This window comes from Tauraco erythrolophus, chromosome 17 (assembly GCF_009769465.1).
Source record: "Tauraco erythrolophus isolate bTauEry1 chromosome 17, bTauEry1.pri, whole genome shotgun sequence".
NCBI lineage: Eukaryota > Metazoa > Chordata > Aves > Musophagiformes > Musophagidae > Tauraco > Tauraco erythrolophus.
Genome location: NC_141481.1, coordinates 9800831 through 9819447, shown reverse-complemented (window position 1 = coordinate 9819447; position 18617 = coordinate 9800831). Strand labels below are relative to the sequence as shown.

The following is an 18617-nucleotide window of genomic DNA, read 5'->3' as shown; positions in this document are numbered from 1 at the left end:
TGTGGACTGGAGAGGTGATGAGAACGTTACACTTCTGCATGTTAATCTCTCAATGCTATTTTAGTTAGGTTAGAAGAAGAGACTTAGTGAGTCAATTCTTGTGGTTTATCTCTGTTTTAAAAATCTAGCCAGGCACGTGGGATCAGATAGTACATTCCCTTCAAATTAAAAAGAAATAAATGGTCTGTTTAAAAGTCCCATTACACAAATGAACCTGCTGTTGGATCCATTAACGTGAAAGTTTTATGGAACTCTGCAGCACTGTTTGGTTTCAACAGGACTGTTTTCATTTTCTCTTCGAAGGTGATAACAACTGACATGGGGTTAGGGCTCCCAGAAGGAAGAAAGGTAACTGCCTAAAGTGGAGAGCTGCCTTGCTGCTGCTCCTCCTTTTGGGCTCCCTGCGGGACAGGTACTGCTGGATTGCAGGAAAATAGTCTGACCCAGACCTGAGCAGCAATTCCAGCTCAGATGGCTTGCATGGACAGTGATCGAATTCTTAGCCCGTCGTTTGGAGACACCTCCATGCTACAGGTGTACCCATAAAACCTGAGCTGTACTGACAAACGCAACGGGTTGCTTTTTGGTAAAAAGGATGATAGTGACTGCTCCACTTTTCAACCTGGAAATAGACTGAGAGTCGATAATGTGCTCTCACCTTTGCAATGCAGGATTATAACTGGAACAAGGACTGGGGAGGGAGAAGGGGATAGGACTTTTTTCCCTTCAGTTGTTGAGCAGAGGAGAAAAGTGGATCATTTTCCTGTGCAGAGGACACTACTGTGCTGCAATTAGAATGGTCCTGTTGTCAGTGTTGCTGTTGTCGCTGTAAAATCTGAGTTACACCAAGTTACTTGATTAAATAAAATTAATGGGATAGGGATATTATCAGAGACCTTATTATAGGAGGCACAACCTTGAGATACAAAAGGCATAATTAATATGCATACAAGTATTGTGCTTTTCCAGACTTCATTCATCTTTACAGAGTCTGTAAGAAGTTTATGGTCTGCCTCAGACTTGTGTGGTTCGATTTGGTTGAGCTAAAATTTCCTGGAGAGCACAAGGTCTCTCTCTTATGTTCAGCACCTTGAGAAGTAAGGGAAAATCAGTGAGAGGTCTAGGGTACCTCTAGGGTTCAGTAATCTCTGCTCTTTTTTTCTGCCTTGCCTAAAAGGCATCCTGGAAAAGCTGTAGAAGGAACATGTGCTCCAAGTGCATGTCTAGAGAGGGAAAGGAAGACTTGGTCTGTTGAACAGTCATGTTAGGATGGGACAAAGTAATCATTAATCTCCAGCTTGCTTTTGACAAGGATGGAGACCAGTTGCTTCCTGCTTTCACAGTCCTGGGAACTCATACTTGCATCAGAAGAGGACCATCCTGAGAGATCTGGTCTGAGAAAGGCTATTCTGTAGACACAGTTTATCCTGAGCATGAGGGAGGATGTGAAAATCTGTAGCTATGGAATCTAGAGGGGCACTGGGGGCATGTTCAGTGGATATACCTGCAGATCAAAGGTTGCTGGATACTTCTTGCCCAGGGGTGGCTTTGTGAGTACAAAAAGAGACATAAGGAATTAAAAACCAGGAAGTTTCAAGAGTGTCTTAGTCCTTGCACTGACAGCGTAATCAGCTTGCTACGTTATTTGTTTTGCTTTTGGTCTTTTTGTGCCTCGGTGCCCTTAGAAGAGCTTGTTCCCAGTGGTTTTTGCTGTTGGCTGTTAGATGCTGGGGGTAGGTGGTAGTGGTGGCAGGCTGGGGTCTCTCTATCTGGGCAGGAGGGTCCTCCAGCAGGAGCTGGAGTTTATCCACAGAGACATGAAGATCATAGAGCAGAATTTTTCCTATGACCTCTTGGTAAATAATGAATGGCAGTGCCCTGCCTCTTTGGAATCGCTTAATTGAGGCTGACAACTCTTTGTTGTATTACAGGATCTAGCTTGTCAGGAGAATTTTAACTTATTTATGAATATGTCATTAATGGCTAAAGACTGGCTGTATAAAATCGAGCTCCTGCCAGGCCCTGTCCTGTTGATGCTGTATTCGGTGCTAATGTCATCCACCGCACATCTATTACACCTTCCCTCCCCTCCGAGCTGGACCGCGGAGCTTGTTGTTGGTGGCAGCAGGAATGTGTTCATCAAAGGTTAAAAATGCCAGGTTTCTGTTTTGGCACCAGAACTGAACATATGGTATTTGAGAGGGAATTGCTTTTTGCTTTTTGTTCTGTGATTGTTTGCTGGCAAGTGAAAAGGACCGCAGGCATAATCCCGAGAGGCTAAAATGGGCAGAGCAGGCTTGGCAGGGCCCTGTAACCTTTGCTTTTTGGCACCGGGAGAAAGATTTCCTACTTCTTATGCATTAAAAACCCACTGCTTGAAGGCGTGTGAGGGCCTCAGGATGGGTCATTTAGCTAGAAAACCTGAAATCTGCTCCTCTTAGCCTGTTCTTTGGGGAAGGGCTTGGAGAACAAGACCCCTTCAAGCATCTGCCACTTCCTTGAAGGCAGCTGGGAGGCTCTCTCCAGAGAGCTGCTGCCTTTCCATAGCTGGATCCCTTGCCCCATCCTTTTGTTTCCCATCTCTGGGAGTTCAGAAAACACCTTAAGCATGAAACTCCACTGGGCCCGACTCACCCTCCCTGGCTCTGCCAAGGTATGCCAGAAGACAGTGCTCCCAGCTGTAGCAAACTGCAGAATTGGGCTGGAGATGCAGCGGGAGCGAGAGCTGTTCTTAAAAGCAGGTTGAAGTACAGGCTGTGAGTTGTTCCATGTGAGTCGGAGCAAGAGGATTAAGTTCAATTTTCAAGTCTAGCACTCAGTGAAGGCTCTTTTGCTCTTACAGTATTAAGCAGAGATTGATTCCACTGTATTCATGTTAGAAGATGAAGGAACAAAAATGGGTGTTAGATTCCTCTTTCCTTTCCCCTTTGATCTTCCTAGGTGGTCAGTAAAATGCAGAGATCCTTCTCTGACTGTTTATTATGTGATGATTTTTCAGCAAGAAAACTCATGCGGGCTGGGGGGGTGAGAGGTGGGATTACAAGCTACTATTTAATGGGAATTATTGACTGAATGCTCCAGAAATTCCTCGAGGGTGTATTTTCAGGAAACAAACTGCATTCAGACTTTGTATGGAGGAGGTATGACATCTTTGCAGATTTATTTGCTGCTTTGCCTGTGAATTACAGCTGCTAGAAGACTTGCTTCTAGCAAACATACCTACTCCTGCATGAAAGGAGAGACCTGTGTGATGCTCTTCTTGAGACCAGACAACTCCATTGCGCCAGTGTCACAGCTGTGCTGGATGGGCTGGCGGCACGTTCAGTCTGACTTGACAGGTTCTCTAAAGAGACTGTTATTCTGTGTTTTGCTGTTCTAACCAGGAGTAATGGGTAGGAGGTGTCAGCTGTTTAAGGCTAATTACTCCGGAGTTTCCTTCTCTCGGTGGACACCAGCTGTTTTGCTCTCCCTGGTGGGAGGAGCTTTCGGTAGTAATTAAAGAAAACAGTCATCTACGTGCTGGTGGAAGTGGTGGAGCGAGGCTGATAACAGCAGAGAGGCTCTGAGCTGAATGAACATGGAAATTAGGTGATCCTTCTTCAGAATGAGCTGTTAGAGCAAAGAGAGTTTTTGGACGTGGAGCTGTCAGGGATTTCTGCGGTCGTGCGATGGCAGCGAGGTCTCGTAGTGGCACCTGGGAGCGTGGACTGGACAGGGCTGCAGCAAGATGGAGAGGGAGATTCCTCATCTGCTCCTTCTTCTGGAAGGGAGGGTTGAAATATGTCATTATACTCAAATAAACTCGTGTGTTTGAATTGACATCTCCAGTTCCCTTGCTCGGTGGGGCTCTTGCACACTTCTTCCCCTCAAACTTTCTGCTTTCGGTTCATCTTGAGCTCTGAGCCAGCTTCCATCCTGCTGAAATGTCCAGTAGTGCTTATTTCCATCTGTCACACCTTTCACCCATCCCAGAGTACCAGAAATAAACACAGCATAAAGCAGAGAACAAAGCTCAAGAAGACAAAGCTGTCAAAACCCTCCTAAGTCGATACCCACGTGATGATTGGTGTTGAACGATGCTTGCTGTTGACATGGAGTCTGTGCTGGTGACCAGGGCAGTTGCCTTCAGATGTGCTGTAGCATCAGCAGAGCATCTGTCCTTCAAGCAGGAGGACGGGCTCCTTCCAGAGCCGGTGTGTGGTTTTGTATGTACCACTCATGGGTAAAAAGGGTCCCAAGCATTACGCTGACTGGGTCAGCTGGAGCATTGAAGCTGTTCAAAACTGCAGGGTTTTGCACACCCTTCTGCACCCCCACTTGAGGTACCAAGTCTTGGTCGTTAGTGCATTGCTGCAGGGTGACAGTATCAACACTGTCACCTTATCCCTCCTTCGAGTAACAGCCCTATTTGCTGTAGGTTAAAAAGCAAGAGAGAAAATAAATATTTTCCTGATTTTTTTTTTTGTCTTAAGTGTTCCAGACGGGAGTATTTGAAATGGATCATCTGAATATGAGTTAAGCACTTCCAATTAGACTTTATTGCTCATCAACAATAATCTGCTGTTGTCTGGAGCACCTGTGGGTGTGGGGCTCTGCAGATCTGCTGGGGCAGGATGCAGAGATGAGCAAAGGGGAGGTGGGTGAGAGGGAAGGGTCAGCATCTGGCAGTGTTGGGGGGTGAGAAGAGACTTAAGCAGGGGCAGGAGGCTGAGTCCTGGGGCAAAGTTGCATGGTAGGTGTTTGGGGAAGAACATGGGGCGTGAGTGTCTGAGCTTGTTGGATGGGCTGTGCAGGAGGAGTTGGGGTTTTGGAGGGTGTGATGCGATGATGATTCCTTCTTCACGTGCTTGCAGCTGGGCACGCAGCTCAGGCTGGCGGCCGATGCTGCTCATATGGGAGCGTGATAATTTTGAGACCCCTGTGGCATTGGCTTTATTTTGCAGAACAAAAACTCTTTCCTGTAATACCCTATACCATTGTGATTCCGTATGGAAACCTTAGGCCAACTAGTTTAAATAGGGTGTCTGTGCATTCGTCCTCTTCAGCTGCTAGCAGCAGAGCTGTGTTCCTTTGCAGCAGGGCTCAATTTGGCTCGCTGAGCTCGTCTGGAGTTTCACCAAGCTGCGGTTGTGCAGCACAATGTAGAGGGGAGGTGTTGGAAGAAAAGCTGGGGGCTGCCTGCAGATTGGGAATCAGAGGGGGGAGAGGTGAAAGCTCGTTAGGGCTCCCTTGGGGTAGATGAATTAGTTAATGACTATGCTGTGCTTTGAAAATGCAAATGCTGTGTCAGAGCTAAGTCTGATTATAATAATCAATCTTCCTTTTGAGAGGGTGCTGGAGATGGGGAGGAGGGAGAGAGATGAGACTGGGGCTGAATTTTTAGATGGCACATCTGAGTTTCTCTGCTGTCCTTAAGGAAACCTGACGTCACCCGAGAGGTCAGCACAGCTGGGGAGAGGCAGAAGGTGAATTTGGGAGGAAGGATCCTTGCAAGCACTGGTGGCTCCTTGACAGGCTGAAGTTAATTTTGTAATTTTGTGCCTTATGATTGTCCTGCCTGGAAAGGGAGGGGTTGGTGTCTGCTGCTGTGTGTTGGCTACCCCTGCTAATAGGGAAGATAGAAACTGCCTCATAAGCAGGATCCTCCAGGGATGGGAACGAGAGGAGGGTGGCTGCTACAAACGTCCAGCGGTGACAGCTCCTTCTCCCTTGGCACTTCTTTCGTTTGTAGCAAGCGTTCCTAGTAATTACGCCTCTTAATTTAGGAGAGCGAGTGGGAGAAAGGAATATAAATTTGTGTATTAACTTTAGAGATTGGAAATAGGGCAAGCAAACCTTCTCTCTTGGAGATTATATTTGGAAATGAAATAGAATGACATTTGGTATAAACTTGAAAAATGACTCTCTTGTTACTGCAACAGGAGGAGAAAAGCCACAATCCAGACTGTATTGGAGAGAAGCAGAAGTCAGCATATGTCCATTTCCCAGTTTGTGTGTGTCTACAAGAATATATATGCCTGAGTACCTTTTTAGGAAACTGTTTACTAGAAGGTTGCTTCTAGCCCTGTCTTCTCAGTGGTGAAAGCACACCGGGTTTGTTGGATAACCCATAGAGATCAGCGACTCTGATCCAGCTATCCTTTGTCTTTAAAGAGGAAAAAAAACCACGTGGTTTTTTTTTTGCTTCAACCAAGTGGGAAATAGGCAATTCTGAACCACTTTTTATTGAATATCTGATTTTCTTTGGGTTTATTGCTTTTGTTTCATAATAGCATCAAGGATTAATTTTCCCAGGAAAATGTACCAACTAATCCTGGGTTGCTTAGCCTGTTTCTAAATGGCAAGTAATATTTTGTTTTGCAAGTGTTGTCCTATTTTTTTGAAGAGGAGTGAAGTTCATTAAGAAATCTGGTGAGGCTTAGTTCTCCCCATGTGTGCTTCTCTGCAGATGTTTTAGGGGAACAGCCCTTCAGCACACCAGTGGGTAGGGCGTATGGAAGAGGTAATACTGCCTTTCCTGAGCAGAATGATCTATGGAAGTGCTCAGCATGGTGTCTTACTACCTTGTGGTATGGCTGGACACCCAAATTAAACTCACTGGCGTTCGTGTACATTTGATTTCTGTCCTGACACCAGATTTATAAGCTTGTTGACAACAGGAGGTCACCGAGCTCACCGTGCTGCTCTGTGGGAAGAGAGGTAAATAAGATCCTTAGTCACTGCTACATCCTTCGGAGAGAAGCAGAAATAGCATCAGTAGAATAACTGGTGTATCAAGCTCCTGGGGAAGGGTAGTTTGCCTGTTTTCAAACCTCAGTGTATAGGTCATACTCAGGGTCCCGTTTCTCTGTTCTTGTCTATTTTAGGGTACACACTTCCTTTCCAAGTCTGCTTGGTTTTCATACATTTAAATATTTATGTATTTAAATAGCTTCTTGAATTGTGTTGAGACTTGTAGTCAAACACAAACTCTCTATTCACCTTTCCATGCTGGCTCCATGCAATTCAGTTCCTATTTATCTCTGCCTTTTAAAATCAGCTCTTTTGCTGAGGAAGGCCTTTCAAAGGATGTTGCATCAGCCCATTGTTAAATAAACCTTTCGACATTTATAATGGATTCAGCATTTCCTGCTTTTTCCAGTTCCAAGAATGCTGAATGACGTGCAAACACACTTCATCAGGATAAGATTGCTGTATCAGCCCCTCACTAAAATTCACTCATTATTCAAATAATAACTGTATGTCTCCAGCATGTGTTCTGTGAAATACGTGTACATGATGTGGGCGAGTAAACCGGCCCCCTTTTCAACATGCAAATCCTGTCTTTACCAGTCACTTGAAATACTTTAGATTTGAGTCATTTTTGTACTTTACTACCCAAAATGAGCCACACGAACCAATTTGATCGTTATCTTAACGTGTTAAAATTTTCAGAAGTTTGTAAGTGTGGTTTTCAAGGGGGACTGATTTGATTTACAAGTTGAAGTCCCGTGATAAGTCTCATTTTGAAGATGGGATGTGGACAGTAGGTCAGTAGGATGCTTCGGAAAGGCTCGTTTTCATGAACGCTGAAGCTCGCTGGAATCAAGTGGGAGGAACAGCAGATCCGTGACATTGCAGTTACTTGGAATACTTGTTTTGGAGGGGAGAAATATGGGTCAGAAATGACAAATGCCAGAAACACACCAAGAAAATCAGCTCTCTAAAGTAAAGGTTTGTTTCTTCTAGCTGTCAGGAGATGAATTTATAATTTTATATTTCTCCTGTCATCTCATATATCTTTAAATAATTCCTACAGAAGAGAAAACCGGCAAGAAACACATTTCTTACACTGCTGCGGGTGTTTGCTATGTCATTAACACTTGGAGGAGAACCACCATCTTGAAATCCTGTCCAGGCAGGTTTAAAAGTAAGGCTGAAAGAAGAATGATATTTCATTTAATTAAACACTAGACATAAATCCACCCATGTTCTTCCTCTTTTTCTCAGTTTGTAAATAATGATGATAGTATTTATTTTGGAAAAAGTATTTGCATTTCATCTTTTGGGGTCCTTACGTATTTGTGGAAGGGAACGTTCCAGAATTACTCTATATACTGGATGTGTCCTGATCGCTCTCTATAGAGAGCAATAAAGCTGGACTGAAATTCATCCTTATGAAGGGAAAGAGAATAGAAAAGGTTTGGGATAGACAGGATCATTTTAGGTTGAGAGCAAGAGGCTCCAGTATATTCTGAGAAGAGAACATCACATAGTCAAAATGTTAAGTACCTGTTTATGTGATTTATTCGCGAGTCATGGGCTCTGACATTGCTCATTATTCTGCCTTTTCTAGTGTCATAAAAACCTTGGATAACTTTTAAAAAAATTGAAATAATAGCTTGGTTTCTTTTCAAGTTGCTAATGTGTTCTGTACAGTGGGGATATCGCTGAGGGTCTGATCCTGAGCGATATTAACCCTGAAGCTCCTGCAGGAGTTGTAGGTGCTCAGCCCCTCTTGTGCAGTCTGCAGGATCAGAGATGCAATGCTGTATTTTGGGACAATGTTCTCTCTCTGCTCTCGATGCTTGTTAAAAAAGCCAGATCAACATGAAAGAGAGCTAAAGGATCCAAGTCTGACCTAGGTCATTTGGTACTGAATGGGGGAATACAGCAATGAGCTGTAATTTGAGTGGCCCTTTTCCCTTCTCTGCTAGGTAATGGCTTCGACTAGTTTAATGTATTCAAAGTAATAAAAGTTTAACTCAGCCAGTTATATGAAATTATTGATAAAAATTGGAAGAGTTTAGGCAGGAATATTGAGTTAGTCCAAAAAGCAGAAAATGCCTGCTGAAAGTAGTGTCTGGTGAACAAGAGAGACTAGGACTGGAAATTAATTGAGGAGAAGGGATGTCATGGGAATTAGGCAGAGAAAACAGCAAGAGGAGATAGGCTCTTCCTCTCCTTCTCCCTTCCTGAGGCCGTTCTTTGCCACTGATACCGAGAGGACAAGCAGACAGAAAGGGCCAAACTCTGCCACCGCAGTGAGTGATTTCAGGTTTATCGCCTGGTCCCCGGAGCTGTCCTGAGGGGCTGTGTCAAAGGGAACGGTCTCGGTAACCTCCCCACCTCTTAGTCTTGCACAAAATTTTGTATTTCTCCTACTACTGCCCTCCTGTTGCTTATTTTCCTCATTCGGTTCTGCTGCTTTTCTTTCTTTTTTCTCTGCTTTCTGTCTTGACTGGATCACGTGCAGAACTGCAGTGATCCAGTTGGAGGGGGAGCGGGTGGTGGCAATGTCTAACACAGCGTCATGCTGGTACGAGTGTGCCAGGTCTGGCCGGAGGCTGGTGAGATCATGTTCTGCTTGGATTGTCCAGCAGACGAAACTGCAAGTAAGAGGAAGGTTTTATCCATGGATTCCTCCTTTTTTGCTCTTTTTAGCCATTCTCTTCATTCTCTTTCGTGAAGACTTATTTGCTTGCACTGTGCTGCCTTCGGAAAAGCAGAGTTGGATCCCAACAATAAGCCACTCATGTCTTAACTAACTTTTTTTTTTACTCTCTCTAGAAAAGACATAAATAACATTTTTCATGTCTCTATGAGATTGTCAGACAGGGATGTTTTCCTCGCTGAAACCGTAACAATTAAAGGAAGCAAGCAGCATATTTTGAATGAAATAGTTAATGCCTTAATTGTTTTAGTTTCTTTTTTTCATAAATGATTAGTGAGGTTTTAATGACAATATATTGCCGCAGCACAAAGTTGTGCCTTGGCCTGAACTTGAAACTCTCCAGTAGTTTTAATCCTAGTTGAGGGAAGCAGGTCTGTGTCAACATGGAACTGCTCGAGCCAGTTTCATCCGTAAAGATATTGCCGTGCCCTCCTCCCCCTTCTCACCTCAGGCTCATCACATTTTCAGTCCAGGTAGTTCCAGTGCTTGCAAATTAAGAGGACACAGAAATGACATAAAATGCCCTTACAGTCCCTGTGCCCTTCCCTCCTCGTTCTCTTTCAAGGGCTTATTCCTAGAAACCCAGCAGAATGTCATCACGCCGCTGCTGAGCGTACCCGGCACTAATTTGTCACCTGTGTATCAGGCGAGACCTGCGCTGACGCTTTTCACGGCAGCGTTCACTTGAGCGTGTTTACAGTCACTCTCCCATCTCCTTTTCCCATTACACACTCCATTTTTTTCCTCTCTACGCAGCCCACACAAGAGACCCCAGATCACAACAGCAGGTCACTCACCCACCCGCTCCGTCCCACCTTCTCCCCCAAGAAGGTGGCCGTGATTTATCTGCTCGTGTCGGTGAGCAGGTGGCAGTTGGACTCAAGGCTGAGCCCGCTTAGCCTGTGATAAATAACATATTTACCAGCCCTTCCATCTTCAAATGCTGTCCACATGCAGTCCAGAAAGCAGCACAAAACTCTTAAATAGCCAATACATCCAGGCTGTGGCAGACACGGGGAAACGGGAGATATAATGAGTGTTTTCCTGCTAGGAGGAGGTTGGAATTGAAGCCTGCTTCTCGTCCCGGTACCTTTTATTCACATTCCTGGAATTATCGGGTGTGCTTGCTTTATCCCCAGCCATCTGTGATGGGCTGAGCTGGGAGAGATAAGCTCAGTAATCAGAAAATTGAGGGAAGCATTTCTGGCTGTGATAATCTTATCGGGCAGCTAATATACATTAACATTTGTACAGCCTGATGATGCAGGTGGGCCTTTGCTTATTTTTGGTTCCTGGATGCCTTTTGACAGGCAGGGGCAGAACGCAGGGCTTCGAGGTGCCGGGGGAAATTTGGCTAAAACCTCTTTTCTGCCCTCTCTCTTCTGCTGCGTCCCTGTGGTATCGGAAAGGGGAGGGAGAATAATCCAACCATCCCTTTGCTGCCCTTTCCTGCTAACAGTGCTGCCATGTTCTGTCTGTCTTTTCTGGTAAGCCTGGAAGGGCAAAGAGGCAATATGTCAAAATTTCAGTTCTGGCTGAGCAATATGCCTGTATGTGTCAATATGCTCCTCTTCCTTCTAAAACTGGGGAGTTTCTGCCAGCTTGCTGTCTTTGCAGGTAGTTTGCCATTGCAATGGGATTTCGCTCTACAAGTCTAATCAGTGCTGTTGAAGGAAATGGTTTGTTAATGGATTGTTTCCCTGGTGCTGAGCACTGAACTCTCTCTGGTCATAAGTTTTGCATCTGTAATTAGGACTGGATTGCTTATTGTTTTCCTCCTCAGTGAAAAATATAGTTTCTGTCAATAGATTTATTAGGAGAATTAGTCACCAGGTGCTAAAAGACAGATGACAAAAGGAAATTCAAAATCTGAAGGATGAGTGCGAAGGAGGTGTAAGCTGGGAGATGGTGCTGAAACAGAAGTTTGAGTATCTTCCAGGTAGTTTGTCTCTGCTTACAATTCATAATAAATAATTTTCTGAGGGGTATAGAAACAAGTAACATATGTCATTTATCAATCTGTGTGTCGTCTTCATAGCTGAATTAGGGATACAGATTCCCATAAGTCAAGGAGCTGGAGAACGGTAGAGGCTGGGTAAGAAGTTTTCATGTCTGTAGAGTTTTGAGGTGATTTCTTGGAGTTCCTTCCCAAGCAAGGCCAGAGGCAGAATGTACTCTTAATTGTTTGTTCCAGCAGACCTACCTGAGCAGCCTGAGCTAGAAGTGTGTATTGGAAAGTGCTGGAAATATTCCCCAGTCCTGTGGATTCAATGTATGAGTCTGAGTTGTCCTGGACAAGACAGCGTAATCCTGTGGTTCATTTCTTCTGGGGAAGAATTGAAGCTAAATGAGGTTGAACTGTCAATACTGCATCTCAGGTGGCAGCGAGCTCATAATACCACACAGATAATTGTCTGCATCCCATTATCTGTGGGAGACGGGATTGGGGAATTATCTGGAAGAGAAGCAGAAGCTTTGCTAAGAAACGATCAACTTTCTGGGCCTCATCTACCTTGGAGAAAATATGGGGAAAAGCAAAAGGATTGCAAAGGGAAGCAGGATTAACCGAGGTTTTGACATTCAACACGTGAGAGTTGTACTTCACGTCTGTATCCTGAGAAAGGTCTGAACTATGCAGAACGTCATGATTTCGTCCTCCTTCCTTTGCTGTTCGTCTGTCCCCCGGTTTAGTACTGGAGGAACTAATGCCTTTTCTCTTCTGCAGCTGGAGGTGGAGATGAAGGTCCTGAAGTCTCAAGAGTGCACAGCTGAGCAAAGTACCGTCATCACCAAGGAGGAGGTTGACACGCTTAGGTAGGCAAAACAAGGGGAAGGCTGAGAAAGTTCTGCTGTTTCCACTGGAACTAATGAGAAGGGAAATGCCCGGGGTAGTTTCACTGCCTGCTCTCATTATTGCCATCTCGTGGTAGAGCACCAGGTACAGGACCTAACCATGCTACAAAGCATGAAAAAGTGGGTGCCTATAGACTGCCTGTGTACATAGACTGCCTGCTTTTCAGGGAACAGCCATGGTAGCATCAATCAGAACATGTTCTCCTTATATTTCTGAAGTAGAATGTCCTTTTCCCAAACACACTTTTTACTTTCCCGACAACTTTTATGGACATGAGAAATCCTTGAAGCATGAAAAGAAAGCCTCAGACCTGTATCTTTCCTGCATTTAGATACTTTATAAGCTTTTCTGTCTTTTGGGAGGCTGCAGGCTCCTTTCTTTCAATGTTTGGGGTCTCTTGCACTCATTTAATTTATAAGGCTGGCTCCTGCGTCACTATTCCCCCTGTTGACTTTCTTTCCTGTGGAAACAGCATTGCTGTTTGTTTCTTGTTTTGACCAAATCTTGACTGTAAATACAGGATCTGTTGGCATGTGTGTAAAGAGGTTTAGAATCCAGCTTTTGTAATACTGATGTGCATGTAGCAGTGGAGATAAAAGAGGGATGTTTCCCCTCGTGCATTGCTGCAGATGGCAGAGGGGTATCTGTTGTGATTCAGTGAAAGAGAAGTCACAAAACAGCATTTCAGCAGAGGATACATGAGCATTTACAAAAGGTACAGTGAAGCTAGACAACCTTTCCATGTATTTATTAAAGCATTTATAGCTTCCATTCCAAAGCAGGTGACACAATAAATACTCAGCACAGAAAAGTTCGTCTGTTTCTGAATGTTTAATAAAATTCCTTTTATTTAAGCTGAGCGAATCAGACCTTGACAGGCTGAGTTTTTTGTTCTCAGCTGATGTAAGACTTTGGCTGGAGTTTCAGTTCTTAATTCTTTTATATTTTCAACTCCATCACTGTAAAGCGTTACTGCCTTTTAGGACTGAAAGCAGGATTTTTGCAGCAAGCGGAATCTTGCAGAAGCAGAAATTACTGGCCTGTACGTTACGACTTTGCTCTTGTGCTTTGCCTCTGGAGCTTGTTTTACGGCTTTGAAAGCCCAGCTCCATAGCAGAGGGGAGGCGTTTGAAAATAACACGTGTTCAGCTAAGCTATTGCAATGCATTTTAGGGCTGTACACCTAGAATTAGGGCCTCGCTCCTGGAGTATAGTTCCCTCAAGATGGTGTAATAGTTCTGAAGACCCAAGGCGTACATCTCCCTTTTTTATTCTGTCATATGTTTGATTTCCTCTAGAGGATGGTATGCTATGGCTTTCCCTTTTTCAGGGAGATAATCCTGTCTCCATCTGCTTTTGCGTATTGTGGATGCTTGTTTGACCTGAGCTCATTCAGGTTTTTCCTTTGCTAAGGCACACCAGGCCCTCTGAATCCTGGTGTTTGTACTGCTGCAGAAGTACTCAGCACCTCCTCAGCAGCATTAAACCCGTCACTCCTGATTAATATTATGCCTCTCTATCAGTAAAGCCAGCATCCTGTGCGCTGTCTTCTGGGAGCTGAAGGTTTTCAGAATATTTCTGCAGTACCTCCTCGGTCTCTCCCTCCCTTGGTTGGTATGGGCTGCAGCACCCTTTCATGTAGGAGATGTTCAGTCTCTTTATTTTCACCTCCAAGACACATTATTCGGTGTTTATCTTCGCTGAGCAGCGTTTGCCATCTATTAACCAAGCAGCTTCAGGAATGGCATGTGTAGGGGGAAACAGCTGGATTGCCACGTAGTTCAGGACCGTTTCGTATTGCAGAAGGCTCTTGGCAGTGGGGATAGAAGGTCTGGCTTTGCCCTGAATGAAAACTGATTTCCTGGGCAGGAACAAGTGGAGCTCGCAAGTACCTGCTTGTCACAGGATTGTAGTGTTAGGTTCTGCGCAAAGGTAGCCCCAAAACCCTCTACATAATGTTTTTCTTTCTCTCTTTTTTGTTTTTAAAGAATTTATTTGACTACTAATCTCATCTCTCTCCTCCTTTCATGAAATTGTGCCGAAGCCTCCACGCAAAGTGTGACAGACACAGCCCTGTTCCCAGTGCAGCCATTGGTGGTGCGGAGCCGTTCTCCAGTGCTGAGCCGTACGCTGAAAGCTGTTTCAGCAAAGAGGCTCAGCTTCTGCAGTTGTTTCAGGGTGATATTTTTGTCTTTTCTTCTCTTTTCCATTTCAGTACCACACGCCCCCGAGGCTACGGATGCACAGAGGCCACGGGCCCAGGATCTAATTCCAGGCTTTTTCTGTCTCTTTTTACTGAACCACTTTTTGTTGTTACGGCTGATTTAAATACTTGTCCCAGGCCCTGATGCTAGTCGTTTAGCTACAAAGCTGTTCCAAAAAGCATGGATTTGTTTGGTTTTAATCACCCTTTTCACTGCTCAGCTCTAACAGTAAATGACTTGGTGCAAAGTGTTCTCTTTCTGCTGGAGCTCTCTTTGCTGGAGAGCTGGTAAGCCGGTCCCTGCTCCTTTTTCCTTACTGTTGGCTGCTACTGCTGCTTCAGGTGTCTTCTCAGACTCGCAAGCACTCTGTTCAGCATTGCAAAATCGACTCCATAAAGATTTTTTTTCTTATGCTCCTAGACTTAAGCAGTCAAAGGATATGATTGGGCCTTATGTTTTTTCTAGCATTTTTCGTGCATTGGACAAGAAACTGGGCCAAGTTTGTTCTTCATAGAAGAGGCTCCTTCTCAAAGGAGTGTAAGATAAATCACTATCTTTCTCTCCAGGCTTTTGGGGTTCAGGAATAACATGTTGTGGTCTGCCCCAGAATACTCATCGTGACTCGGCTGGATGTGTCCACTCCTTAGAGCAGAAGCTAATTGGTTAGCTCTAATTAAAGCGCAGAAGGGAGGAGATCAGAGATTGGTATGGGAAGGGATTAGGTCTGCTGTGCTCGTCCTCCCCCTGTGTCCATGTGGGCCTCAATAGGACCGATACACTCAATTTTATGTAGCTGCTAAGGAGGAGCGAGCAAAACAAGCACCACTGTTACTCCTTCCTTCTACAGGCAGCTGGCAGAAAATGGGGAAGAATGCAAACTTCCAGTTTGGAAAGTGGGGAAAAAAATGCCACAGCTTATGAGGGAGTTGTTTCCATTTCTGCAGTTTTTTGTGGTCTTTGAAATGCCATTAACATACAGTATGATGTGTCTGCTCTTCTGGACTGAGCCCAGCCTCTCCAGTTAGCTGCTGTCATGAAGGAATGTGAAAAATAGAGGAAAACCAGCAGAAGCCATCAAGGGGAGTCTGCAGAGCAGGAACGGACTGAGCCTCCAGGCGTTTCCACATGCACCTCATGGTTAGAAACTAACTTCTGAAAACAAAAGCAGGAGAGATATAAAGGAGAAAAAAAAAAAATCCATATTAATCCAGTGAATCTGTATTCACTGCCAGTGAGTGAATGAGAGCTTTTAAAAATATATCTTTTGTCTCATTTTTCTTTAGTATGGAAAGTAAATTTTCAGCGAGACACTTGAAAGACTTTATCAGTTTTTCCTCCTCCTCTTGAGAACAAAGTGCTCTTTCGTCAGACCTTTTATAACTTTAAATGTGAAACTCTCTCCCAGCATCATCGTTTCTGAAGAGACAATAAAAGCTGGTGCTAATGCTGTCATTTCTCACGCTTCGTGCTGCTCCCTCTGAAATCATATATGTTTATATCCTGCAGATCTTACGAAAAGAAAAAGTGGTCCAACTGTTGAGTTCAGGCACTGTGGGATATAGCAAAGCAGAGAGCACTTAGGCATTAGCACCTTTTAGAGGGAAGGTGATAACTGTGCAGAAACTAGTATTTCAGAACCTATAAATAAAAGTAATATATTTAAAAAGAACTCCACTAAAGACTTAAGTGGCAACAGCTGAAGGACCTTTTCAGCTGGAACAAATCTGAACTTTTTCTTTCTGCTGTCAAACTGCAACCCCAGTAAATCCTAAATGTTTTCTGTGGATTTAGTGACTGGGGAGAGTTACAGTAATTCAAAAGAAATTCATATCCTTGCCAATGCCTATTAGTCACACTTGCTGGAATTCTGTCTGCTCTGCTCCTAACACCATCTCAATGCCATCTGGATCCCTTAATAGCATCTTCCCAACACATACATTTTCTGCTCCATTCAATAGTTTCCTATTCTGCAACAGCTTTTCCACATGGCCATGTCCTCTTTGCAGATGGGGCCTCTGTGAGACATGTCCTCATCGGCAATATCCACGCTGCTCTACAAGCAATCACATAACATCTGAGAGCATTAAAAACTAATAAAAGAAAGATAAAGGGGTGATGGTGGGGAGTTGTTGCTGGTTAACTCCATTGAAAAGCTCTGGACTGAGAGAGACTTTTGGAAGTGCTTTGCTGCTGTTGAAAATCAAACAGATTCCTCCCTTCTTCCTTGCTAAAATAGGAGCAACCTGTGGACTTTCTCCCTAGTAGCCATCGCTCACTATCTAAGCACTTTTTAGATAGACTGAACTCATACGATGAGATGTCTCCTGTTTCTCACAAGTATCATTTCAGGAGACCAAAGGCTGTAGTTTTTGTGTTTGTTTTTTTTCTTGTTCCCCCTTCTAATCTGGGACAGTGAAACATGAAGTGGAGGCAATATAAAGCTCAGTTTTTAAAAGTGGGAAAATCCACAAGTCTGAACAAATGCCTATGAATCAGTATTCCTGCACTAAATTTGATCTTGTGAAAGGCTGTGGAGATGGCTTGAATTTACTTTGTGCCTGTGGACACTGCGACTCTGGGTTAGTTTGTCTGCATCTGGTGCAGGAAAAGTCTTCCAGAAATGCAGACATCAAGTTCAAACATTTTCATGTTTTCAAACCCCTGTATGGAGAAGTTGTTGGTAAATTTTCCAGAAATTAATTCAAATGATTTTTCCCTGTATCACAAAACCTGAGAATGGTGTCAGTATTTCAGAAAGTAACTGACGTTTCTTCCTTCCTCGTGCCACAAGGCTGCTTCTAAAATGGGCACCAGCATTTGTTCAGGGGCAAGCATTAACTTGCTAGATGGTTGTGCTGTACCCAGATGTTTCTGTACTCTGCTTTTTGTGGTTCTCACGTGGATTTGTGTTGGATTGTTCTCCCTACCTGAAAGTAACTCCTGTATGTAACAAGTTGAGGTGTGCAAATTGATGATAAAATAGCATCACATACCCTGTGCAGTTGTCCCTGGATAGAGAGAGCACGAGGTGCGTGCAGACTAAGGCTGCCTTTGAGGATGCTGGTGCTTCCAAAAGCAGTACACAGTTGGCCCTGTACCTGAATTTTACATAAATGAGGAAATTTGAGTGCCAAGCAAGTAAATATTTTTCAATATTTGACTGCCGTATCTTAACCGCCAGCTGCAAAAGCTTTGCTGTGTTTATATATAGATAGGATTTCCCCTGCTTCTCTCTCTTTGCCATTGGGAAGACTTCCCCAGGGCTGGAAAGCAAAGCTGGAATAGCACAAACTGTTTGCTAATGGTTCTTAATGCTTTCCCACTGGAGATCCAGGACACTTAACAGTGTTAAAAATAGTTTAGAAGAGGGGTAAGTAGTGAAAGCACTAGTCAGTCCTAAAAACCTCTCTGGTACAAAGAGGTTACAGCAACGTTCTCAGTCCTCAGCGCAGAGGAAGCAGCAAGTTTTGTCTCTGAAGGAGAGCAGAGCTGAAGAAGCATGGAGGGGAGCTCCCTCCCTCAGTGGGCTTACCTTCCCCCAGCACGCAGGGGAAGCCCCATGCTGTGTCTGGAAAGGAGCATACCCCAATGATACCCTGGTAGCTGGAGTATTGGGAAGGACTGGGCATCTGAGGGTATTATACGGGAAGGACTGGGCAGCTGAGGGATGAGCCCAAGTGCAAGCTGACGTGTGCTGCTGGTCACAAAACACAGGGTCTGACTACATCTGCTGCCTGGCTGCGAGCACCCTGGGCTTCGAATCACTGCTCCTTCCTCGGTGAGGCATGAAGGGCACAAACAAATTATTAAATCTTGAAATTGCAGGTGAAACAGCGTAAAAATACAACGGCTTAAACCTGCCCTTGTTACAGCTCGCTTGTGTATTGGGTCTCTGCGAGTTGTTTTCTGGGGACTGCTACGAATGGTTTTTAAAGGGCTTCTAAGAGGCTGAGCTTAAACCTCCACATGGAGAGAAGTTCTGCAGGCAGATAACGGCAACATCGCAGCTTATTTGGGAGGCTGGATGGCAAGAAATTTGTTCTAAATTAAAATTCAGCGTGTCAAGTACGTAGAAAGTACTGATGAGAATCTCGCATCTGGTTCTGACCTTTCCGTAGCTGCTGCA

The 18617-nt window shown here is 44.4% G+C and overlaps 1 protein-coding gene across 1 annotated transcript in view; it reads left to right on the top strand.

Moving 5' to 3' along the window:
• Positions 1-18617, top strand: part of MAD1L1 (mitotic arrest deficient 1 like 1) — a 384548-nt gene that overhangs the window by 201930 nt on the left and 164001 nt on the right. The window contains 1 exon segment of the mRNA XM_086622170.1: positions 12159-12247. Within this exon segment, the coding sequence (XP_086478296.1) occupies positions 12159-12247 (89 nt within the window).